Source organism: Petaurus breviceps, unplaced genomic scaffold (assembly GCF_028583685.1).
Source record: "Petaurus breviceps papuanus isolate PSGF00001 unplaced genomic scaffold, PetGlider_PUasm1.0 166, whole genome shotgun sequence".
Classification (NCBI taxonomy): Eukaryota; Metazoa; Chordata; class Mammalia; order Diprotodontia; family Petauridae; genus Petaurus; species Petaurus breviceps.
Window position 1 is genome coordinate 1,331,646 of NW_027185737.1, and position 27,208 is coordinate 1,358,853.

A 27,208-nucleotide genomic window follows, 5' to 3' on the forward strand; every position below is an offset into this window, starting at 1 on the left:
CTTGTTTTAAAAATATGATTAAATTTAACTTCTTTGGATTGTGGGTGAGAGAGAATGGAGTTATATAGAGGCCAGTTAGGCTATTTTAATAGTCTGTGCAACAACTATTGTGGGCCTGACTAGGGTGAAGGCCATGTGAATGGAAGGAGAGCAACTAATTTAAGACATATGGAGACAACCCAGAAGCTTGCTTATGAGGGTTAAGGGAGGGTAAAGAGTTGAGAATTCTTCCAAGGTATAGTGAGAAAAATACAGTAGTTAAGGAGAAGGTAAGTTTAAAGGGAAAGATAATGAGTTTTGTTTGGGATGTGAATTTGGGTTTGAGAATGCCTGTGGGACAGTTGGATGAAGATATTTAGCAGACTTGGTAATACAAAACTGGAATTCAGGGGAGAGAGATGATAAATAGATTTGTAAGTGTAGAAGTCCTCTACAAAGAGATAATTAGAGATAATAAATATGCCGCTGTGGGCTCTTCAGTATAGAGAAAGAAGGAAAAAATGTTCACGAGCCCTGGAGTATGCTTTGACATACGTGCTGGGATGTGGGTGATAATCCAGCAGAAGAGAGGGAGGAAAAGAACCAGAATAAAGCTTTAGTGTGAAAGTCCAGGGAGAAGAGCACAACCAAAAGAAGTGTCAGAACTAGAGAGCTGGGTGACTTTGCTCTGAGTTGGGGTAGAGAAGGGAAATTGATCTCAGGGTGCCTATGAAGGTCCAGATCACCCTAACTAACATAGAGGAGCTACTGCAGAGGTGACAGACTAGTTTCCAGATATGCTTTGGGAAGTCTGGCAGCTCCTTGAATAATTCAACACCAAAAGTGCATTGTGATATGTAGGGATTTGTCCATGCATCCCTGGACCATGATCACCATCCTGAGCTTTTAAGTCCAGGCTGCCATAGAAGAGAGCCCCATGTGAGGCATGCACTCTGCTGTTGCATATCCACAAGCCAGCTAAGCTGTCCAGACCAGCCATTACTCTTCTCCAGAATGGGCTGACTCTGTGGATACAACCAGTGAAACCTCTTTTGTCACCACCTCTAAAAGGGTGCTTTAAGTATGAAAAGATAAGGCAGGTATTAGATTGAGAGGTGATTGCTATAATTTGGTGTGATTTGATATTTGCTCAAGAGATTCCTTATGCCCTTTCTCAGCCTACTAACAAACATCTTTGTCTGGGGTTGGTGGGTTCAGGGAAGAGACAAAGAGAAGCAAAAGGCCTGATAAAAGGTTAGAACTGATCACGGAAAGAACAATTTTAGTCAAGTGTTGGGGACAGAAATCAGATTTTCTTGGAGTTATGCTGTGAACAAAAGAAGAAATGTAGGACAGTGGTTTGAAGTGTTTTTTTAAGAATGGGTGAGATAGGAAGTACATTATTTTAATATTTACATTGTAGTTTCATGTAGTGAAAAAACAAGTTCAGTAAGGACTAAATAAAGGTGAAATGACAGATATTGAATCTCCCATTGGGAGAGAATTTTTAAATTTCTGGATTCTCACACCTATGTGCTCTGCCTATCTGCCTTTAGGTTCCCGGATTGCTAGCTGGCTGCCCAGTTTTTCAGTGGAAGTGATGCATACCAACAATATCCTTGGCATTACTCAAGCAAGCAATTCCCAACTTAATGCAATGGTAAGCATGATTTTAAAAATTCAAAATGTTCTTTGCAACTGTCAGTTTTACATTGAGAGGAATAAAAATGATCCAAATTCTTTAAAAGGGGAGATATTTGGGAAGAAAAAACTGAGAATCATTCCCATGTTGTATACAAAATTTTTTTTGATCTTCCTCAATTCTGGCAGTTTGCAAATTTTTAAGGGTAGTAAAATTTTCATTCGAGTAGAAAGAACTTGAGTTTTTTTTGTTTGTTTCTTTTAATGTCTAAAGGTAAGCTTCCACTTTGATCCTGCTACAGGTGAGTAGAGTTAAAAGGTGTATCTAGAGTATTTCATTTTCTCTGCTGTGTTTGAGTCCTACTTTTAGGCTTCTTTCCCTTGTTTCAGTCAAAATGTCTTTCAAGAGTCGATTTCCAGAGTGAATATTAATCATTTTAGCAATGTGCCAAAAGGTGCAGTCTAATAATATTTCATTTATTTTTTCCTTGTGGTTTTCCAGGATTTATACTTGTCATTTTTCTGATCCTCCTGTGATGCCATTTTAAACATCTGATGTTCTTACTTCTTAAAATAAGAAAGTTACAAGATCCTTAGTTTTTTATCCTGTTGAAGCACAAAGGAAAAATGAGTTGTATTGTGGAGATCTGAACTTCTAGGACCTCAATTCACTTTATCTGCAAAATGAGAAGTTAATACTAAATAATTTCAGAGCTCTCCAGCAATAAATCCTATAACATTACTTTATCTACTGATTCCCTTTTAATAATATTCTAGCAGCAATATTCCAGTAAGCCACACAGTATAATTTCTGGAATGTTACTCTATAGGCTAGGAGATTTCTGCTTTCTTTTGTTTTTTAAGCTCCCTGTCCGTGGGCTTATCTCTTCTGGGGCATCGATTGTGGTACATAGCTATTTTAGAGGTAAGCAGTTTTTCAAAGCTTCAAAACTTAGTAGGTGGAACCCACTTTTTTTAATCTTTATAGAAGTATTTAATACACTGCAGGAATAGTGAAGTTATTTCAGTGTGATTTCTGATGTGCAGTTTTGTTTTTGTTAATTGATTTTCTGCTCATCATTTATCTGTACAAATCCTTGGGCACATATATTGGTCCTGAAAACGTTTTATTACAAATAGTATTAATAATCTAGAGCAGTGCTTTTTTTTTTTTTTTTTTTGCTTTTTGGAGGGGAAATGAAGGGCAATTGTGGTTAAGTGACTTGTCCAAGGTCACACAGCTACTAAGTGTTAAGTGTCTGAGGCCAGATTTGAACTCAGGTCCTCCTGATTCTAGGGCCTGTGCTCTATTCACTGCACCAACTAGCTGCCCTAAGAGCAGTGCTTTTTAAACATTTCAAATACAAAAAACTAATTTTAACATAAAAGGTGTTATCTTTGTTGGTGTGTGGACTATTTACACTTAAGAATAGTTACCCTTCTCTTCCTACCATCTTGATTCCTAGTACCATTCCTTCCTAGGGGAAGCTACTATTGTTCATTGGGACTATTTTCTTCCCTTTTACTGCTGCTGTTGACACTGAAGACCTGAACTATTTCCTGCTAAAAATCATCACTGCCCAAATAAAAGCATGAACTGATTTGTGTACCTTTTATGGTTTATAGGTCTTCACCCCTGCCCAGGACTCTTCCTGCTGCCTGGGATATGCTGCTTATTGTGAACAATGAGAATCCTAATTCTCACTGAGTGGAGAATTTCTTAGTTTCAAATTGAAATAATTTTTTCTGTAGATAACAATGTTGGATATGACAGATTCATTAGTACTACTAGTATGTGGTCTAGTTCAGTTACACAATGGGTTAAAATAGGTTTGGTGAACTTAACCACTGCATTGTTTCTTTGGAAAAATACATTCCAAACGAATTTTTGGAATACAACTTGTTCTTAAGTTGAGGGGTCCTCAACTTAGAATTAGATTTTCTAATTAGAATTTCTAGTCCTTATGGTCTTTGGGAATGCTTAACTTTAAAAATAATTACTTCAGTCTAGAAAGTGCCAGTATTTTCTATATTTGTTTTAGAATGTGATTTCTTACTATGTTCTTATGTTAGAAAATTTTTGTAGATTTCTTGAATATTTTATAATTAATGTTATACTCAGATCTCCATCTGGTAACTATGATATGAATGCTTTAAGAGGGCTCAATTTAATCTTTGATCCCCAGATATGCTTTTGTTCCCTCAGGCTCATCAAATTCAAGAAATGTTTCCCCAGGTACCATACCATCTGGTTCTACAAGATTTACAACTGACACGTTCAGTTGAAATAACAACAGACAATATTTTAGAGGGACGAATTCAAGTACCTTTCCCTGCACAGGTCAGTTTTGAGTTGCAAATTAATTTCTGGTATTCATACAGTATTTAAAATATACAATACTTTGTGATCTGTTCTTATAGCCCTAAAGAAAAGGGTTTAAATAAATATATTTTATTTAATTAAAAAATAATTATTATTATAAATTATAAATATAATTGTGTTATGTTTATATAATATAATAGTATATTTAATAATAAATAAGATATAATATAGAATTATATAAATCATAAATATATTTATTAATAAATTTAATAAAAAGAAAAGAATAGAAAAATCAAATAGATCTGATACTTAGCAGAAATAGTAATCTTTGAAATTATGGTTTTTATAGAAAGTTCTTCTGTCCTTTTTTTTTTTTTTAAAGCAATCGGGATTAAGTAACTTGCTCAAGGTTACACGGCCAGTTATTTCTGGGTGTGGTGCTAAGTATCTGAGCCCAGATTTGATCCCCAGGTCATCCCGACACAAGCCAGTGCTCTTACTTGCTGTGCTACCTGGCCGCCCCTCTTCTGTCTTTTTTAAAAGCATTTATAGTACTTTGTATTTTTCCTTCATGGTGACCAATAATATATTAATATATTATGCCATGGGTACTAGAATTTTCTGGGGCCCACCTGTAATGTTAATGGAAGTTGAAGATCTTCCCTGCCCATTAATAGATCTCATGTGGAGCCCTGCAAGAGAAGCTTGATTAGGGGAGGCTCTCACACCTTTTGTCACTTTGTAATTAGGCAATGGGTCAAGAGGTATGATGCCCTCTGGCTCTGAAGAAGGGTATATATACTCTGAGGTGAGGTTTTGCTTTGGGGCTCACTCATTGGAAGAGTGTTTGTGTAATTTAGCCAGATGAGACTGGGCAGCCGTTTTAAGGAGCCCTCTGTCTTTGAAAACCCAGATACTGTTACTTCTCTCTCTGGTAACTATGTATATATAGCTTTGGTCAGACAGCTAGAAGCTCAGTGTCTGTTGTTTTGTGTTGTTCTCTCTGTATTTTTTCTGCTTGTAATTTGTATTATCTCTGAAGTTCAGGGTACTAACTTTTCCCCCTGAACTAAGTGAATGATATATATGTATAATTAAAGTAAGATTGTTGACCCCTTTAAAATTGCTTTCCTTTAGAAAAGCAGATCACAAAGAACCTGTGCTAGCAGCCATCCTGGGTATGCTAGGGTCCTTATTATTATGCCACCCCATGCATTGCCAATACTATATGTAATCTGTTTGGTTTCCCATCTAGCGGCCAGACAGCCTTAGACCTGCATTGAACAATTCTGTAGAGAGGTCAAATGACCAAGAAGAGAATGAAATCTCTACTCAGGTAAACTCATATTACTAATTAAGAGAGTGTTCTTTTGTGTGTGCGAAAGAGCAATACTCCCCTCTCCTGCAAAACATGCACACACACTCACTGTTATCAACATGATGATCTAGGGAATTCTTTGCCCATTTTTTTTTGTTTTTTTTTTAAAGCAATTGGGGTTAAGTAACTTGCTGAAGGTTACACGGCCAGTTATTTCTGCGTGTGGTGCTAAGTATCTGAGCCTGGATTGGATCCCAGGTCATCCTGACTCTGGGGCCAGTGCTCTTACTGGCTGTGCTACCTGGCCACCCCTGGGAATTCTTTTTTTAACCAGTATTAGATGCTTGTATGAAAAGTTTGGTTTGACATTAGTCAAGACTACCTATTCTGTCTTATATGCTATATTTTATATGTGCTTCTAATAGGGAGTAATGTGACTATTGAGACTTGTTATGCTTGTCAGGGAATCAAAGCTTTCATTTAAAAATTCTTAAGCTGAATTACCCATCATTTGAAAAAAGTAAATGTCATTTTCTCTTCTACTTACTGTGTGAACTTTGGTGAACTTACGATTTCTTTCTCTGGGCTTCAATTTCATATCTGTAAAATGAGGTTAGTTTAGATGGTACCAGTAGCTTCTTTCAGCTCTTAATCCTTTGATTGATAGAATCAGACCAATTCTGTTGTAGTAGAGTTAGAGTATTGCTCTAGAGCAGGACTTCTTAAACTTTTTCCTCTTGCTACCCTTTCAGTACTTCTTAAACTGTAGGTTTCAACGCCATATGGGATTTAAGAAGCACTGCTAGAGGATAGACTTTTAATATTCTTTCCAAAAGTTGCCAGAATCTTTAAAAAAAAAAACCCATTTTATCCTTTGTTCTTATATTTCTCTCCTTTCGTAGCTACTTTTCATTAGTCAATATCTTAGGAGTACCCATTTACTCATTTTGAAGAAAATGTCACGAGTTTTGATTATTTCTAATTCAGAAGATGAAAATGTTCTCATTTTACTTCTAAAAAGTAAAATCTAGGAGCTATATGTCAGGTTATCATTCTCTCCTTTTGGTTGAACTCCTTAATTCCCTCTTATCTTTTTGCCTTGTTATAAACCTGGTAGAGAGACTTGTGTTCTGGGGTAGTTCTTACGCAAATTGTGAAATTTCTCAGAAGATATCTGAGATGCAGATTATCGCTCAGGCTGCAGTTTTTAAATTTGGGTTTGCATATTTCTCTTAGTATTATATGAGTCTGGATATATTCCCCCCATTTCCAGTGTTCTTATTATCCTTTGCTAAACCTCATAAGGGATTTTAGGAGCCATGGGGGAAGTATGCGTAGGTCATCATGGCGCCTAACAATAACTCTAGACTGGGAGTAACAAGATCCAGACTCAAATGAAGACTCTTAAGTTTACTAGGTGTGTGATTGAGGACAAGTTTCTTTGGGCTCAGATGCCTCTTCTATAAAATATGTTATTTTAAAATAGGTGTTATATCTCCTGTCACAGGATGGTTTTGAGGAAAGCATCTTTGTGAAGCTTTAAAGCATTTTAGAAATGCATTTTGTTAGGATGGTGGTTCCTCACTTTGATCTTCTTATCCCAGGCCGATCATGGGCCCCTTGACCTCAGTCCCAGGTTGGAAGAGATAGCAGACTTCCCTGAAGTAGAATCTGAGCCCAGTGAGGTAGAGGACTTTGAAGCCCGAGGAAGCCGCTTCTCCAAGTCAGCTGACGAGCGACAGCGAATGTTAGTACAGCGGAAGGATGACTTGCTGCAGCAAGCTCGGAAGTAAGTTGGTTTTTCAGAGCCATCTCTAGAGTTTAGGTTGTGTGTAAATCCTAATTCATTCCTTCCCTGACTGGTGGGACAAGTTTTCCCTCCACAATGTTCCTTCAGTAAGGGACTTAGGTATTGCACTAAGTACACAAGCATTAATGGTAAGTGTGTGTGTGCTTAGTTGCTGTATGCTACCCTGTTATCTCTTATGCACAGTCAATTGTATACATGTATGTGCTTTCATGTTTGTAGGTGGTATTGTTGCATATAATCTCTTTGAAGTCAAGAACTATAACTTGCTTGGATTGTTCTGTATTGTAGGATGTCACCCAAAAGTCATAGTATAGTTTTAAGCTCTTAATATTAGGACACCCTGTATATGTTGCATAGGGCCTACATGCAAATCAGTACTTATTAATATAGTGTTTTTTGATGAGGGTGACATGCATAATATAGATAAGGTCTCTAACTGTTATATCAAACCCAAATAACATGTTTGTCCTTTTGTATCCATTCGGCCCATGTTGTTTTTCTGGGGCATAGGGAACTTTTGTTAGCTTGACCTATGAATGAGGCATTATCTTTTTCATGGGGAAGCTCCATTCCAGAGTCCCTCTCTTTGCATCTCTCATCGTATTCCTTCCTTACTTCCTTACAGACGTTACTTAAACAAAACTTCTGATGATGACCCAGCCTCAGAGAGCTGTCTACTCTCAGAGAGCCCATCCTCTGATCCTGTGACCCAACGCCGTAGGATGTTGGCTGCTGCTGCTGAACGAAGACTTCAGATGCAGCAGAACTCCTAGCGTTCTCTTTTGCCCTCCTCTGCCACCTCCTCATGAGCAGTGTGCTGAGCTGCTGTACTTCATCCCAGCAGGAAGAGGCCTTTCCCTGTTCTGCCAGCTATGTGGAGGAGTGGGCTTGACTGCATTGCCTCTGTATAAAGCATGTGGTCTTACTAGTGTTTGGACAGCTGACAAATTTGATCTTTTTTTGTAATATTTTCTATGTGACACTTCTCCAGTTCCCTTGCCCACTCTGGGGAAAAATAAAGAAGCCAATTTTAATTTTAGGCATTATCTCTGCTGGCACTGACTAAACTGCCAGGTTGGGTTGGAGTAGCAAGGGGTAGCATGGAAAGGCAGTCAGAGGCCTGGTGGTAGGCAACTTAAATTACCTGCTTTATATACATAGGTCACCGAAGGTACTAGTGTCTTAATTCAAAATCTGGCAAGGGACATACACAGAAAAATTCATAGAATGCTTACTAGATCAGGTAGCAAGCCTCTACTTACCACAGAGGCATTTATTATGTTATAAAGGCCACCCCCACAGCAGTTCTCCCTCTTAGGAAAGAAGGGACATGAGAGGAATCATGGGAAATGAGTCCTTGGCATGGCAGTAGAAACAAGAGGTTATTTGTCTACATGATTGAAAGATGAAAATAAATAGCCCACTTTGTGCAGGGAAGTAACCCCCTATTTGGCTCAGCACATTAGTGGTTTAACCTTTATACACCTCCTTGCCCTAAGCTGGTTTTATTTCCGTTAACTCTGGTGCTGAATCCCTTATGTATACATCCATGTGTCCTTTCATTTTCCTTCTATGCATTTCATTGCCACCTTTAGATGTTGGGAAGGTCAGCACCAAAAGGGTTAAACAATGAGCACTAGTTTGAATTTTTGATTCAGTGTTACAGTATGTTTGGTAATTGGAAAGTCTGTGGGTTTGGTCCTTGGAGTGGTAAAAGTAGTAAAAATGAGATAGTCATTATCAAAGGGCTTTATTGAGGAAATAAAGAAAACTTTGTTGTCTTGAGCCCTTCATTTTGGTAACTACTCTACTTAGCTTAATTACACTTAGAAAGGTAAGAAGTTGAGTCCACCTTTCTTCATAGTAGGTCCTGTTCCTTAACCTTTTCAAATCCTTCACACATTTAACATTAAAGATCTGAAACACAATCATAGGTTACACAGTTCAGTTTGTCCCATTGGAATAATTTTAAAAATTAAACATAATCTTATCACAATCCTGTTGGGAAGAATCCAGTATTATTTAGAATTATTGGCAAAGCTAAATGTTTTTGTTTTTTTTATGGCAGGTTTTTTGGCTGTTTAAAGGCAATTGGGAAAAGGGTGGAATAGTAAATATGTAGGCAGAGATAATTTATTTCAATAAATTTTTCAAAAGCCTTACATTGCAGTGCTGTTTAGTAAACTTTTGGAAACTTCTATGATTTTTTTTTTTGTTTTGCTGAGAGCATAGTTATTTGTTTCTGTTTTTATTGTTAAAATAATAAAAAGCAAATTCTTCTGGGTGTGTCATGGTTGGAATCTAAGCCCTTTCTCAGAGGTGTCAACTTTGAATTCCACTTTAGGTTCCATGTGTCATTCTCATTAAAGTGTTCTTCCATAAAGCCATTTTTTCCACTTTTTAGTTTGCTATAATTCTCCATTATATTTATTGGAGAAGATAAAGCCAAAATTATCTTCCTATGGTATTACTGTCCAGATTCCTACAAGCAAAGAAAAAACTTTTTGATATACCATCTTAATTTACATATTTAGCACCTTTCAAAAAGAGAAATACTTCTATGTTTGGTATAACTGACTATGATAATTGTATTCATTACTGACCAGATTCAGTGTGACAGATACTTACAAAATTTGAAATGGAATGCTACTTTTAAGAATTCTTGACTTTAAGTAGCAGAGAGATGGAAATATTTGGAGGCTACTCTTAGAAAGTTCTTTTTTCTTGTCCTGGATACATCAGTATATCAGTGATAAAAATGGTAAATGTTTCAGTAGCCCTGTGATTTCATCTGTGTGGGTATTTCCTCCATCTTTGTTTTATCATCCTGTGTTGTTCAGTCATAACTGACTCTTCATGACCCCATTTGGGGTTTGCTTGGCAAAAATATTGGAGTGGTTTGTCATTTCCTTCAACTTTTTTTTTTAACAGTTGAGGAAACTGAGGCAAACAGGGTTTAGTGACTTTCCCAAGGTCAAACAGCTAGCTCTAGTAAGTGTCTGAGGCCACATTTGAACTTGGGAAGATGAGCCTTCCTGATTCCAAGTGAGGCACTCTATCCACTGCCCCAGGTAGCTGTTCATATCCTGTGTAGTCATCCATTCAGAGATTGTGGTGTTTCAAGATTTGCAGTCATACATTTGTATTAAAAAGATGAATCTTTGCACCAGTGAACAACTTAGAATCACTGAAAGCACTACATGATTGCCAAAAACAATATAGCCCATTCTCTTCTTTCTGTTCAGTTCTAGATCCAACTCATTGTCCATCTTCAATGCTTATTTCAGATCCATGTACTTATGTACTAATAAAATGAACTGCCATTCAACTGCAGGTCATAGTCTGAACAACAGGTGTTTATTTTTTCTTGTGTGAATTGTTAGGCCGAGGTCTTTGAGTATCAGGTGATGGAACATTTGTAAGGCATTTACTAAAAGTCTTTCCTCAAGGAACTTCCACTCTACCGGGGAAAGGTAGTATGTTTACAGATAAGTAAATATAAGGCACTTTGAGGAGAGAGCAAGCACTAACTTGGAGAAGGAGAGATTAAGAAGGGCTTTGAGAAAGAAGTGGCACCAGGGCTGACCCTCAATAGTCTTGGTATCCCATGAGGCAGAGGTGAGGAAAGAGTGCATTACAGTCATGGTGGACTCTGCTACAAGAAGACTTGGAAATGTTAGGTTAAGGAAACAGTTAATAGACCAGTTTGTGGGAATATAAAATTTGTGGAGAGTTAACATGAGATAAATCTGAAAGGTAGGTGGGAGCCATATTGCTGAGTGTTTTAAATGCTAGTTTTGAGTTTGTATTTTGCCCTCGAGGCAACAGAGTACTCCTGAAAATTGAGGAAGTTCTATGATATTTTGAGGTTTAATGTAGTTTACGCGATATTGGTCACAAACAGGAAGCATCTGGAGGACCTTATAATCTATAGGAAATTGCCATTCTTTTTGGATCTGGCACAGAACATTCTCTGGTTTATGCCTCACTTGATAGTAGTAATCATTGGGCACCCCAAGAGCAGTTTTCTCTGCATTTATCAGAGTTTTGTCTGGTATTGATATGGATGGGAGATTTCCTTGTGGAAGAAGAGACTTGAATATTTTTTATTTTGTGTCAAATGCTTTCCTGAAATCAGTAACCAAACACTGGCATCTTATATCCTTGGTGTCCATTAGATCTTTGGCAATAAAAATGGGCTGTTAGAGAGAAGACTGAGAAAGACCACTTGTTCTCACATTTTCATCAAGTATATTCTCAATATATATGTAGATGTAGAAAGATTTTTTATTAAGATAAGACAATAGATGGATGAGTTAATACTTAATGATATATTTCCTGATGACCTTTTTTTGAGTAGTAAATATCATTCATGACTCCATTCTTTTTTTTTTTTTAAAGCAATCGGGGTTAAGTAACTTGCTCAAGGTTACACAGCCAGTTATTTCTGGGTGTGGTGCTAAGTATCAGCCTGGATTTGATCCCCAGGTCATCCCGACACTGGAGCCGGTGCTCTTACTTGCTGAGCCACCTGGCTGCCCTGCATGACTCCATTCTTTTGGAATCTTTGCCTTGGGTACTATTTCAGTTTCCTCATGTTGAACATTATGTACATCATGAACATTATGAACATCATGTTGAACAGCATGTTGAACATTATGTCAAGGCCCAATTTCTTTGATGTTAACTGATTATGAAGATAGATCATTGTAGAAATGTTGACGAAAATGTTTTTCATTTTATTTACTATATGCAAATACCATTCATAAATTATTAGGATAATGTGGGTCAGTTGGGTGTCACACCATGCTTCTGTGGATTTACTTCTTCTGCCTACATAAGGCAGTCCTAGTAATCTTTTACAATCTTCCTCCATGGCATTTATAAGTGAATTTGTTTTCTGAACTGCCCTTGGCTGCCAGATATCTCAGTTTGACAAAGATCTTTAGATTTAGAGCCAGAAGTGATCTTGGGGGCATTGAGTCCAAGCCCTTCCTTTTACAAGGTGAAGAAACAGTTCAGAAAAGATTGAGTTAGGTTTTCGCTAGAAATTATGATGTCCAATATTAGTATTTTTCCATTTCCAAATATAATTTCAATGTGATTATTGTTTTTCATCATGAATGGCTTCTTTGAATAGATCACGTCGGAGCTATTTCAGTTCATAGCCTTTACCTGTTCTGATTTGATGTTGATTTTGGCCTTTGTTCTAACCAGTCTGTAGTCTTACTTCAACACATATGATTCTGATCTGACTCCCTATACATCAGTCACCATTTGTTCCAGTTTAAGATATAATTCATTTCATTTTTTATGAAATTCATTTTAAATATTAGTTTCATTCATCTCAGGTTTAGCACTTAAACTAGATTGAGAGCTAGATGTTAGAGAAGGGTTGTGGAAAGAGAAGCAGCTATGGGAATTTAGATAGGACAGTCACTATGAATTTTTTCACTCCTATAGCGGTCACTTTCCTGCAACATGATTTCCCTTGCAAGTTTCTCATTCTTTTATGGGACTTGAAAACTTTTTTGAAAACTCCGTCTGTTGAAATTAAGGACTCAGCCCTTGGTTCTGTCTTCAATGGAAGCAAAGAATAGTAAATTGCTATCTTCTGTAGAAAATCTTGTGAGATCATCTCTCTCTCTCTTTTTTTTTTTTCCTCCCAGACAAATTCTCTTTCTCATAGGTCTCATTTTGGTCATTTTTTTTCTATACCCTATACCCAGTTCTTCTGGGGTAGGGAGAGAGGGTTTTCCCATCCCCTCCTAAAATCATACAGCTTTAAACAATAAAGTTAAAAAAAAGTGCCTTGAGATGAACATGGTGTTTATGGGGAGGAAGGGGGTATTTACATGTCTTTGCCTAGTGGTAAGTTAATTGGCACAGGCATATCCATACCATGTAAGAGGGAGCCTGCCTGGAATGTGTTTTTGTTTGAAGCCATTTAAGCAAGGTCTTTGGGATTCAGCTGTGCTTATATGTATCATTTTACCTTGAGTCAGTGAAAGCCACCTGGGGAGTTTGATCTTACCCATTTTCTCTATGGTTTGGCTTTGAATTGGAAAATGTCATCTGAGGTGAAAGAAACAAATCAGAATAAATGGGATGAACTTCCGAGTTAACACCGAAAGACTACAGCCTAAACTGAAGAAGTAGGATATCAAAAGAAGACAGTAGGCCCACCAGTAGAGACCCTTCTATTAGGAAGTGAGCCCCAAACTGCTGCATTTATCCTATCTGGATTGTAGGGTCCTCCACGATTTGCTCCCACTCTGTCTAACCAGTACTTCCCACTATTCTTTGATAAAAAGTCTGCTGCAATTAATACATGTTGGTCTTTGCTTTTTTTTGTGTGTGTATTGTCTCCACACCTGTAATGTAAGCTCCTTCAGAACCAGTCACATGTTTCTGTGCCCCCTTATTTGGAGGACGAGGAGGTTCCCTGAACTTCTCCTACCTTGGTGCTTTTGTTTGCCCTGCTTGTTGCACCTGGGATACCAAACTACCCATCTAATCCCTGCCCTTTCCTCAAGGCCAAGCTCAAACGTCTTCTGATTCCTGTAACTACAGAAGACCTCTCTCCTTGACCCCCACTGAAATGTTAACACTTTTACCCTCTACCTCATGCTGTTTTTTTGCAGGCTTATAAGACTGACACTTGGATGAGACCTTAAAGATCATCAACTATGCCTCTTCCTTCTCCCTACCCCACCCCATTTTGTAGAGGAGAAAAGAGGCCAAAGAAATGGAAGTGGTTTGCTAAAGGCTGCAGAGGTAGTAAAGAGTAGACATGAAATCAGAATCCAAGTCTTCTGATCCCAAATCCATTATACCAGTTGTATATCTATATCTCTCATTTACAAAGTCTCTGCTACCTGAGGGCAGAGGATTCTATTTCCATCTGCACCTAATAGGAGACTCTGCACTTGGTACTCAAAATATGCTGGGAGAAATGATGGCACAAGCAATGAATATTTGCTGACTGATTTTCTCCAGGCTGTTAAGATGAGCTTATTATTGTTATTAGGAGCAAGAGCCTAAGGCCAGAAAAAAGAGATTCTATATGCTCTATTGCATGTCCTCTACATCTGATATTCCCTCCGACTTTCTCATTTTAAAGCCAGGAAAGAAAAATCTCTTCAACTTTTTGGAAAGATCAATTTTACAGTTAGGGGTAAAGTCCTGTGAAGGTATGACTTATATTCCACTAATCAAAGCACCTTTTAGAGTACAATATGGGTTTCAGTCCTACTATCTCAAACTTAGCATCTTTGAAAGGATTTTAACATTCAAGGGGGTGAATTAGTTTGGGGGAGGAGAGTGACCAGTTCTCACCAGTATAAAGGAGCAAGAGGCTTCAAGATTACAGATATGCCTTGGACCACATCAGCTCGTGTCTCTTGGAAGTTATTTGCCTTGAAGTTACATTCCTAGTCATCTTTGCTACTAACTAGAAGGAAACTCCTCTGGCCGCTAAACTGCCTCCTTGACAAGACATACAAAGGGGCAAAGATGCTTCAGTACATTTTGGTGTGGCCAGAGCACTGGATTCATACACTGACTCACACCCTAATAACTCTGACTCTGGATAAGTTACCTAACCAATTTGAGTCTCAGTTTCTTCGTTTTTAAAATGGAGAGAATCTTTGCACTACTGACCTCAAGTGTGTCATAAGGAAACTGCTTAAAGTACATTGTAAATGTGACTTGTCATGTGGCCCAGATGAACCACTGAAGGGATCTCACTCTTAGCAGTCAGTGGCCCAGGGGTCACAGGTTTGTGACCAGAGTTTAGTTTTTATGGGCCAAGTCACCAACCTTGACATAGCAATGGCCGGGCTTCAGAAGAATGCAGCTGAGCTGTGGTGATCATCCTTCTGTCTTCGTCAGAGATTCCTCAGACCTTCCCTTGCCAGCAGGAAAAGTTAGTTATAGGATCTTCTCACAGATACAATATGAGCATTTTCTCTGGCTGATGATACAGGTAGGAGTAGAGGTAGAATGAGAGTGGTGGTAGGGTCTGAGAGAAACTGGGTTTTGCTTTATCAGGAGACCAGAGGTCATCTACCCCCCTTCTCCTACAATCCTAATTCATCCAGAAAGAAATCCATGGAGTGGAATGAGATTGAGGAAAGGGAAATAATGACATCAATCGAGTGCTTAAAAGTTTGCAAAACATTACTCATGTTTCATTTAAGCCTTTGTAACAAGCCTGTGAGATAAGTTCTATAACTATTACTGGTGCCCATTTTTACAGATAAGAAAAGAGAGACTAGAAGAGATCTGTTTAGGGTCACACATTTTCAGAGACATGATGTGAACTCACTTCTTTCTGGTTCCACGTATAGTACTCTGCCCGTTATACCACACTGCACATCATGAGATCTTCCTGTAGTAGCAAGTTCCCTGGTCTGGGGCATTGGAAGAAAACTTGGAAGAAGATGACTGCATGCTTTAAACCCAAGACTGACCAATGATCAAGTTCATAAGACCCAGAGAAGAGTATTTGGAGCAATTGTGAGGCCTAATTCATCCTGATCATGTTTGCTTGTTGTCTCTCCCATTCCATTGTGAGACTCTTGGGGGAAGAGACTTTTTGCCTTTTGTTTCATCCTCAGGGCTTATTGCAGCTCCTGGAAAATTGTAGGTGCTTAAGAAATGCTTGTTTGACTGACTGACTGCTCCCAGACCCAGCAGAAGAGAACAAGTTATCTTTTACCTTCCTTGAACAGAAGAAACCCAAACCAAATGATCATAGTCTCAAGAATACAGACAAACATTCTCTTTATTGAGCTACACATGAATTTTCCATTAGTCAGAGAAATAGACTGGCAGTGTGTAAGATAATCACAGAAACCTCACTGATTGGGAATAGAAAGGCTTAGAAAGACCCATGGGCTTTTTTTTCTTTTTTTCTCTTTTTTTTTTTAAAGTTTGTGTGTGTGTGTTTGTGTGTTTTTGTTTTGGTTGCTTCCTCTTTATTTGAAATGTCTGTGACTGGTTCTGTCGAAAAAGTTGTCTTAAAAGTGAAATTGTGAAGAGGTCTAGGGGTTTGGTTACTAATCAAAGTAGAAATGACAAAGGACATGAAAATGGTGGCTTTGATGTAAACACTACATTCGATTTTTTTTTTAAATTTGTGTGTGTAGGATTTTTTTTTCTATTTTTTGTGGTGTTTTAAATTTTTTTTGTGTGTTTTTAATTTTTGTTCTGTTTCTGCAGCACAAACATCTCCACATGAGAGAGAAAACACAATCCACTAAAACAAAGGAGGAAGAAGGAAGAACAAACAGCACAAAAGAAAAGCGTTCACTAGGAAGGTTAAGAACGGAAAAATAAAGTTTAAAAATAAAAAAAAGTGAAACCCCAAGATCCCCTAAAGAGCTTAGAAGCCTGTCTTGGTATGTGATACACAGTATTTGTCAGGACGAAAAAAGAGTCCAGATAAGAAAATAAAAAAGTATGGGAGGAAAATAGGGAGAGAGGAAATATAAACATAGGTTCTTGTTGGCAGCTGCCAGCCGTGAGCGCTGTGCTTTTCCTATACAGACCTGCAGGGTGAATGACAGACGGGCTTATTTGGTAATGGGACCTGGAGATCAGTCATGCCCCAGGGGTAGTGGGGTCAGGGTGGGGGTGGGGAGTGAGGTGGGGAATGGAGGAGGGTGGGGAGGTGGGTGCTGCCTGACCCACAGTGGTCTGCAGGGATTTCACTCACTCCAGCTGAGCCAAGGTCTCTGAGGCCTGAGAACTCACCCCAAAGTGCAGCTCCAACGCCCCTATGAAAATGTCAAGCTGAGGCTGGCAGCGGCTTCTGCTGCTGCACCCTCTCTACCCAGGCTGGGTAGTGGGCAGTGTGTAAATTCTGTAAAATAATGGGGCCCAGATGGAGGTTGAAAGGAAAGACGATTTGTCCTTTCTTAGCTACAAAAGCACATGAGAAATGCTGTATGGGGGGGGGAGGGGAGAGATCCTTTTTTTATTTGTTTTCGTTGGGCTTCTAAATGTAAAGACTCAGCTAAAACCAAATGCTATGGCATTCTACAGAGACACACAGCCATCCTTCTGGGCTCAGTACATTACACATGGACTTGAGAAAGAAAGGCCGTTTCTTACAAAGGCCAAAAAGTCATGCTACCAGTGGATCAACTCCGACAGGACAGAGAATCCGTGAAGCATTCTGGAGAGAGAGAGACAAGGGGATCCAGTCTGACCGTTTTCTTTCTTCTTAAGAAACAACAACGACAAAGCAATGTTTGTACAACTTCTTAGCATGGGGTGGCAGCCAGGGATCGGGAAGAAGGGAGGATATCCCTGTCTGAAGTGGGGGGAGTTGGCAGGGGAAGCAGGAGAACAGGTGAGATGGGACAAATAGATGGCACTGCAATTTGTAGAGTACCCTCTCACAGGGATTTAAAATGAGGCTGGGGGGGGGGGGCGGAGAGAGGGGGCTGGCAAGGAAGGAACCACCAAAGCTCAGTTTCCTTTCTGTCCTTACTCCATAAGAACCCACCTTGACATTGGCCCTGAGGGGGCATCCTCTTTCCACCAGCAAAGCCCTCATCCCACCCTAGGTCTCGGTCTCTTCCTTGCCCCTGCCAAAGGCCTCCTTTCAACTGGGTTTCTGCTTGATTTTTTCCCAAACATTTGAGCACTGGTATTGAGTGCCCCCTTCCCATTTCTAGTGTCAAAAAGCAAACACCATCTGCCCCTTCCTCTGCTTTTAATTGGGAAGGAAATAGCATTCCAAGAATAAAGAGCTGGCTGGGGACTATGGATGGCTCAGGAAAACCATCCTGCCAGGTCCTCTAAAAAATAAATAAATAAATTAATGTCCTACAAGGATTTCTTTTAGTTGGGGAGAGGGAATGAGGAGGAGGAGGAGGAGGAAGAGGGAAATGTATAGTGTTTCTTTCACAGGCTTTAGAAAACACAAGAATTGAACCCAGCTTTTGCCCCATGAACAATGGGGGATATGCAACAGTTTACTTCCTCCTCCCTCCCCTCAAAAGTAAACTGTTTAAAAAATCACATTACTTTAAGAGGGGCCCATTGAAACTGGTAGGACAGATTCCAAACACCTGCACAGAGAGTTTCGAAGATGACCGGCTTTGCTCTCTTTTCTCTTTTGTGTGTGTGTGTCATCCCATTTTGTCAAATCCCCCCTAGGGAAGGTGTTGATGAGCTATCATAAGGTAGTCAGTTCTGTCCGCAGTTCTTTCTAAGACAAACTAAAAAGATTTTATATATATGTTTATATATATATAATTTTCTGTTATGCCTTTTTAAATTTTATTTACCAACTTGCATTTGTTAGTGGTTGTGGGGTGTGTGTGTGTGTGTGTGTGTATGTGAAGATTTTCTGTGAGTTGGAATCATTACCAAATAAGTTGCTACACAGGACAAGAGGTCAGTATAAGCCGCATCCCCGGAGATTGTTGGCAATGATGATGTCAGTGACGGCATCGAATACCACCTGGATGTTATTCGTGTCTGTGGCACAAGTCATGTGACAGTAAATTTCTTTGTTGGGTGAGCGGTTTTTGCTTTCAAATTGTGCTTGGATATAGGCGGCTGCGTCTTCATAGGTGTTAGGGCCTGTAGATAAACAAGGCAGAGAACAGATAGAGTCTTAAGTTCAAGGCCGATGGGGGAAAGGAGCAGATGTTATATTGATGGGAGAGAAGCCAAGAGCCGAGGGAAGAATGATATGTCACTGGGGTCTGGGGATCCATTGATCCTTCAACCACAACAATGAAGGGAGAGAGGAATTGGGGGAGAGGTGGAAAGGGCACAACATTTTAACACTGAGTACTTTAAACACAACAACCCTGTGAGGGAGGTCCTGCAGATACCGTGTTTCCCCGATAATAAGACCTATCCCGAAAATAAGCCCTCCCCTTACTGTGTAAGATTCCTCTAAAATAAGCCCTCCCCCGAAAATAAGCCCTATTGAGATTGCTACTGTAGTGAAGGTGATCCCCTGCGCTACATGCTACATTACGGTACCCTTTTTATGCCCCCTCCCCCCCCCCCCCATGAAACACACGCCGTGCTCCGAGCTGCATCCAATCAGAGCTGCAGCAGTAAGTGCATCATCCTGTTCTTCCCCAGTGATTTGCTTATTGAATAAAGGTACATTTTTTTGTTCACATTTACCTGTTTATTAAAATTGCTGTCAATGTTCATTAAAATAAGCCCTCCCCTGAAAACAAGCGCTCTGGTGTTTTTCTGTCCAAAAAAAATAATAAGACAGTGTCTTATTATCGGGGAAACACGGTAGTATCCCTATTTTACAGCTGAGGAAACTGAGACTCTGAAAGATTAAAAGACTTGCCCAAGGTCACACAGTTGATTAGTGGCTGAACTGGGAGTTGAATGCAGTTCTCTTGCCTCCAATCCAAAGCTTTTTTTATAAAAATATAAGTGCCTTGCATGTGTAGCTTCTTTCATTTTTCATTTTTCCCTGCTCAAAAACTGTTAATAAATTCCTGTCTCTTAAATAGGTCCAAATTCTTTAACCTGGCATTCTAATCTCTCTACAAGTTGGCCCTAGCACACATTAACCGCCTCACCTCCCACACATACTCTCCTTTCCAGCCATATTGGACTGACTATTCCCCATTTACCAAATGGGCTCTGCACTTTTCTGCCGTCATTTTTTTTTTTACTCATGGTGATTTCTTGCTCTTGGAATTCTCTGTTTCCTCTCTACTTATCAAAATCCCACTTGTCATTCAAAGCCTAGCTCAGACCACCTCTTTCAAGAAGCCCTCACTGGTTCTCCTAGTGAGACATTATGTTTCCCTCCAAAAGTTTGTAATTGTCCTTGGTGCTTATATATTCTACCTTGTATTATAGTTCTGGTCTTATCTCCCCTACTAGGCCATAAGTTCTTTGAGGGCAAGGGCTGTCTTAATCATCTCTCTAGCCCTGTCATTCTAGTACAGGACTCTGCCTGAATACCAGGAGCTCTAAAAGTGTCGACCGGTACCTCACGAGGTTACTATGGCAAGTATTACTATCCCCGTTTTACAGAAGAAACCTGACTTCAGGAGAGGTAAAGTGATTTGTCTCCAAGGTTACACACAAGTAATTTTTGTATATGGCTAGGACTAGAACCAGGACTCATCATCTCAAGCTCTTCAACATCTTTACTGTATTATCCAAACATCCTTCTTTGCCAGCTGTTAAGATAACCATGCATGCTTCACAGAAACAAGTATCTAAAGCTATTTGAATCCTAGAACAGGGCTGGTCAACCCTTGTCAATCCTGAGTAGACCCAAGAACCATTCTTTTTCTTCTGTTTTCTCAATATCTCTCCATCTCTGATTTTGCTCCCACACCAGAGCCTTCCTCTAATGAGAAACCACACTGCCAACCACCCTCAGGATGGTGATGCAATTCCAGACAAGTTTGTTACCCAAGGTGATCTTCTATTGGACCCTGTGTAGTGTTAATGTCTCTCAACAAACACCATTTACTCACTAATTGACTTGGGAATTTTTATGGCTCACTTGGACTCTTAGAGTTGTTTATAATGGTAATGGTTGTACCTAGTCCATGGACAGTAGCATGGACCTCCTGTGTGTCAAGGGTATTACAGTAAACTACTGGAAAGGTGCTGGGGTCAATGGTCGCATTTCTCAGGACACCAGGTGAGCCCTGCTCCTGTTTTATTTTCAACTAGAATGAAGGTGCTCCTGTCTGCCACAGCAACATGACCTATGCAAACTCAGCATCCTGGAAGCAATTCTTAGTTACAAAAACTGAAGATGGATACCACAAAAGATGGGCTGTATCTTGCATATAACAAGTGCTTAAAATGTTTATTGGATTGCAGAAGTTGGAAAGGAAAGGTCGAAGTTGGTGCTGTTATGTGGAAGGGTGGAGAAGTCAGTTAACAATCCCTTATTATGCCTTGCAATGCACCAAGCACTGCATTAGGCACTGGAGGAGGGAGAATGATATTGGGAAATCTGGCCTCTTTCCCATGACTTCTCCCTTGGATTTCAGACTTTGGGAGAAGGGTGCTAGGCAGATAAGAACTTCTGTTGGTCCAGCTCAATCCTTCTCTGTAAAGCTTGGTAAGAATCACCTATTCTCCACTCCTCTAAAGTCCCCACCACTTACAAGGTCTATACCCCTGCTCAAAGAGGCTGGTTCTCTAGTTTCTTCTATATTATGTCTATATTCGTCTCCAGCTATTCCGTATCCTCCTCAGCAACACATCACTCCTTCAGGAAGCTCAGGGCCACTGCCACCTAAGGGAGTTGATTATTTCTCCCTATCTGTAAAGACCTGGAGGCTTCTTCAGCTTCTGGGAATCCATTCTGGTGTCAGTCATATTTTCAGTGAAGACAAGCAGAGAAAAGAAGAATGAGTTGGAGATAGAGAGGCCTTAGAAAAGTGGATGGAGTTGAGTTTGATATAGGAATGAGACTTTTGAGGAAGGAGGGTAACTTAGCTGAGCCAATCATGTGAAAGAAAAGAGAGGTGGGTCTGGTGGTGGCTACAAGTGTTGTAGGTGGGGATAGGTTAGAAGGTTCATCTATAAAGTTATGGGAATGTAGAGGAAGGACAACTGAGGAAGAGTGTGAGGAGCAGGCTGAAAATAAAGGAGTTGAGAAGACTGTCCACAGGGTGAACTGAGGTCCAGCTGTGCTCTGTCCTGATTTTCTTCTCAGGGAGTGTGAATGAGCCTCTGCTTGGAAATTCCCTTGGAATATGAGGGACAGAACTCACCCAGGGAGTCTTTCCCAAACTCCAACATCTATCCATGGACACTCTCTTTGGTTCTCTAAGCGCGCCCCCCCCCCCAACACACACACCAGACCAGGGTCTCCCCTCCTAGGTAGCATTCTTCACGTTCTCATTGGCAGCTTTACCAATTGTCTCCTCTGGCTTTCTGCCCCCAGGAACCAAACCAGGGGCACTTCGACACCTACCTGTGTATTCAGGGAAGCAGATGGTCAAGGGTGACTTCTTGATCTTCTCGGCAAATAGATCTTTCTTGTTGAGGAAGAGAATGATGGAGGTATCAATGAAGAACTTGTTGTTACAGATGGAGTCGAAGAGCATGAGAGACTCGTGCATGCGGTTCTGTCACCCCGAAGCGAAGCGGGTTTGGTGAAAAGAAAGCAAGACAGAAAGCAACAGACAGACACAGGGGACAGGAGAAAAGAGAGAAGGAGAGAATTAGGTTTGAGAGAGAAGCCTTTCAACACAACAGCTCAACCGCTCGGCCACCATACAAATCCTCGGGGCCACAGAAGCAACAAGTCCTCATAGGACTGAACTGGCTGCCTAGACCACACCTTGTAGACCCACCTGAACCACAGCCCCTGGCATTTGTGTAACATTTTCAGATTTCAAGATGCCTTGCCATTCATTACAATCTTTCATTTGCCTCATAGGATGATCTTGTGAGATAGACAGTGACAGGATTATCATTGGTCTGGAGATTCTTAGGACCAGACTCAGATCCAAACCAGAGCTTTTCCCACCAGGCCAGGTCTGTCTCAGGGGGAAGAAACACGGGACTCTTCTGACTGCAGAAGTTGCTTCTGATTCTGATAACAGTAACTGTTAACAATAATAGCTGGCATTTCTATAGGGCCTTATGGTTTACAGAGACCTTTACCTATACTGTTTCATTTTTGAACCCAACCAAAACCTCTTAGGAAGAGAGAATTATAGAGCTGGAAAAGTCCTTAAGAGTCATTGTCATCTAGCCAAACCCCCACTCAAAATGTCCTTCACAGCTGCCCCTTCTTTTTCAGACGTCTTCTATACAGTCAACAAGCATTTAATCAAGTACCCACCATGTGTCAGGCACCATACTAAGAGCTAGGGAAACAGACAAAAACCAGTCCCAGCTCTCAAGGGGGACAGTACACAACAACTGTGTACAGACATACAGGATAAAAAGAAGATAATAAACAGGGAATGCACTAGCATTAAGGGGGATCTGGAGCTCTCTTGTAGGAGGTGGGCTTTTAGCTGAGGCTTGAAGAAAGCCAGGATTTAGAGATGAGGAGGGAGAGGATTCCAGGGGTGGGGAACAGCCAGAGAGGAGGTCTGCGGTCAGGAGAGGGAGTGTCTAGTGGGAAGGAGAGCAAGCAGGTCAGTGTCATTGAACTTTGGAGGTACACATGGATGTCAGAAAGGTGTAAGAAGGCTGGAAAGGGGAGAGGGGTCCAAACAGGAGCTCCTTGCCTTTTCATAATAAGAATAGATGACATTGACACAATGCCTCAAGTTTTGCAAAGTTCTTTATAGACCTTATTCTCATTGGATTCTCATAGCAATCCCTCAAAGCAAACTATCGTCATCCCTGTTTTCCAGATGAAGAAACTGAGGCCCACGTGACTACTATGTGCCAGAGGTGAGAATTGAACTTAGGTCTTTTCCAGCTCCAAGTCCAGAGGTCTTGCCACTGTATCACTCTGCTGAGTTGTCACAGAGGATTTATGGAATGTTTGCTATGTAACAGGCACTGTGCTAAACACTGGGGATTCAAAGGTAAAAGTGAAACAGCCTCTGCCCTCAGGGAGCTTATATTTTAATTATATGTAATACATCATAAATTTGATGTAATAACTTAATTTTACGTGTATGTATATGTTTACATTTATATATGTGTATATTCACCTATTTCTCATATTGTATGTGAAATATATATTATAGATACAAAAGGAATACAAGCCAGTTTGGGAAGGTTGGGCACTAGCCGATTGGGGGTGAGGGGGGAGCAGGGATCAGAAAAGGCTTCATGTCAGTGGTGATGCTTGAGCTAAGTCTTGAAGGAAACCAGAGCTCCCTAGAGGCTGGGGTTTAGAAAAGTGCATTCTGGGTATGGGGGATGGCCAGTGCAAAAGGACAGAGACAGAGATGGAGAGTAATGTTTGTAGAATTGTAAACAGGCTGGCATACTGGGAACCCAGAACTCATAGAGGGGAATAAATATAAAAGTAAAAAAAATGTAAAATATGTAAAAAAAACATGTAAAAAGATTGGAAAGGTAGGTTGAAAAATCAGGTTATGAAGACCATTAAGAGTCAAATAAGAGTTAACATTTAATCCTAGAGGTAATAGGGAGCTATTGAAGTTTATTGAGCATATGTAACCAACTGCCTAAGTTCAAGACTGTGGTGGCATGATCAGACCTGCCGTAGTCAGAACCCTATTTTCTCTTTATTTAAAACATGAAATAGTGCACGGACAACTTTCTAATTCCACCTCCAGACTCTCCCTCATCCAAACTATTCTACACCAATCATTTCCCTTAAAAACAATGGAACATTTTTAGAATATATATATAAAAGAACAACAAATGATAATAACATTTATAGTATCCACATGGTCCTGCCAGGTGCTTTATGTCCCCAAAATAAAAATTATGAAATAGGAAGACATATGACATAAAATTATCACAATGTCACCACAGTAGAGGTACACTTTTACAGTATAGGTCTAAACTGTAAGAAGAAGGTGCCCCCTGAAGGCATGCCCATCTTTACAAGGGAAGAATTCAATGCCTTCATAGGACTGTCAGTCTAAGGGCTTTGAGAAACCTCAGAGGCCAACTCATTCACCTTTCTCATTTTACAGAGGGGGGATCACTGACTTTCTTAAGGTCACATAGGTAGTAAGTGGCAGAGCCAGGATTCAAACTCAGGTCCTGGGACTCCAAGTTTAGCAGATCTTACCATTGCTCCATCCTGTCTCCTTTCTTTGCTCTCTTTTTGGTTACTTTTAATCTAAATTAGGCTGGTAGAGTTATTGCTGTCTTCCTGACTAGATCTCAGAGGTCTTGGAGCAGAATGGACAAGAGCAGTAGCTTTCATTTATATTTCATTTATATAAAAAAGCTCAAGGCAGAGAAAATAGCATGTCTTAAGTGGTGTCAGTGAAAGGAAAAGCAGCATACTAATTAAAAGATGAGAGTTTGAAAAAATATATGTGTGTATATACATTCAGAGTCTCGAATTATATTTTGGATTGATTAGCAAATTTTAAATGAAAAATTTTTGAACGAGTCCTGTGATTTAATTGACTCGGTAGCTGGGAGGTGGGGTGGTTAGGAAAAGGTGTATTTCCTCTGCTGCCAATATAGATCTGCACATTTAATTTAGCTTCCTGAGCTACTTAAGAGCTTAAGTGACTTGCCCATGGTCACACTGCAAGTCTGTCAGAGGCAAGACTTGAAGTCAGGTCTTCTTTTTTTTTTTTTGCCTTTTGGAGGTCAATTGGGGTTAAGTAACTTGCCCAAGGTTACACGGCTAGTTTTTTTTGTGTGTGTTAAGTATCTGAGGCTGGAACTGAACTAGAGTCCTCCTGACTCTAGGGCCAGCGCTCTTACTCACTGTGTCACCTGGCCACCTCTAAAGTCAGGTCTTCTTAACCCTAACTAAGGCCTGCTCTTCATCCATTCCATCAGATTTACATAAGTCATAATTGTTTCCTCTACTTCAGTCTTTGGTGGCAAAGTCACCAACCCAACTTCAGTCATGAGGTGGAACTTCCAAGACTGAGAGGTTAATATATTGTTCAAGCAGTGGGGATACCATTCCTGAGAATGTACATGTTGTAGTTCACTGACTATATGCAAGCTACAGGAAGATGGTGGTGCAATGGAAAAGACTACTCCGGGTGTGGAGGCAACATCCTGCCTCAGACAGCTGGGTGACCTGGGGTAAGTCACTTAACCTCAGTCTGCCTCAGTCTTCTCCCCTATAAAATGAGGACAATAATAGCCCCTCCATCTCTGGGTGGTTGTGAGGATCAGTGAGCTTGGTAAACCTTAAAGTGCTGGATAAATGTTAGCTGTTGTTATTAGTCACCAATTGTAGTTTTCTTTTTTTACCTCAGCAAACTGTGAGACTAAATTCGAGCACATAGAAACATTTTCACCCAAGTTATTTGGAGGGGAAAATGTGATTTATGAACATTATTGAATATGAAATAGACATTTTCAAATGCTACAAGGGTGACATCCTCAAATACAAAATTCTCCTGAAGACATTGAAAAACATATCTGATGGACTGATGAAAAAAAGAATACGAAACCTTTCTAGCTAGAACTCATGATCCAGAAGCCCTTCATCTACTGCTCCTCAGTACAGGCAGCACCATTCCAAAGAAGTACACGATTAATAGAGCAGTAACTAGGGAAGGGCAATCAGGGCTTTGCCCCAAGGTACCAAATTTAGAGGGCCCTGAAAACACTTGTAGTTCTTTCAGCAGCATAGAAACAACAGAATTTAGCAAGAAGAATTAGTTAAAATTGGAAGCTACCAGAAGGCTCCCTTGTCCCCACCCCATTCATCCCCACCATCACCATTTTGAGACCTCTAGCCTCAGGCTTAAACTGGGAAATGAACATAGGATTTGTGTTGCTTGTAGAACTAGAGGTTTAGAACAAAGGTCAGGGCTGGAGATTTGGATTAGATTTAAATTGGTTTAAATGAGTTAAAACTCTTGAACAAAGACCAGAAGTTACACAGCTTGGGGTCAAAAAAAGAGGCTGCCGAGTTTCTTATTTTCTCCCTGTCCCAGGGCAGCTTTGCCAATTAGCATCCACCAATGAGCAGACATTTTAAACAACTATAGACAAAATATTCTGAATGGAAAGCAGCATGACGTGACCTAAAGACTTAAAATCTCAATGAGGGCAACATTCAAATCATGACTCTCAGACCCAGGATACCCCATTCTCCCAGCCCCACCTTAGCCCCTCGATCTGCAAAATGTAAATGAAAACAATAACTATCCACTACATAGGGCTGGGGAGAGAAAAGTGCTCAGCAACCCATAAAGAACTACACACAACTGAGCTGCCGTCATGGTTTGTTTAGGAGATGACACCAATAATAATGCTTGTCTAAGAGAATGCCTGAAAATACATCTTGGCAGTAGCTTCTGATTTACAAAGATGACCATACCATTTCCTCTGCCTAAGTTCTCATTTTGATACTTCATTGTGGCATGGAGGTGACCCTGGATCTTCCTTTTAATTCATTTAATGAATGCCTCTGCTAAGCAAGGTACTGGAGATATACAAAGACCAAAAGAAAGAAAGACAAAAGGAGAGAGAGAGAGAGAGAGAGAGAGAGAGAGAGAGAGAGAGA

General features: G+C 40.1%; 1 protein-coding gene across 2 annotated transcripts in view; it reads left to right on the forward strand.

Annotated features, from left to right (window-relative positions):
- Window positions 1–9,454, forward strand: part of AMFR (autocrine motility factor receptor) — a 56,566-nt gene extending 47,112 nt beyond the window's left edge. For both annotated transcript variants that reach the window (XM_069082444.1, XM_069082443.1), the window contains 5 exons: window positions 1,536–1,639; window positions 3,827–3,961; window positions 5,199–5,279; window positions 6,866–7,050; window positions 7,697–9,454. In XM_069082444.1, the coding sequence (XP_068938545.1) occupies window positions 1,536–1,639; window positions 3,827–3,961; window positions 5,199–5,279; window positions 6,866–7,050; window positions 7,697–7,844 (653 nt within the window). In that variant the 3' untranslated portion in view covers window positions 7,845–9,454. The remainder of the gene's footprint in view (window positions 1–1,535; window positions 1,640–3,826; window positions 3,962–5,198; window positions 5,280–6,865; window positions 7,051–7,696) is intronic.
- The last annotated feature ends 17,754 nt before the right edge of the window (window positions 9,455–27,208 follow it).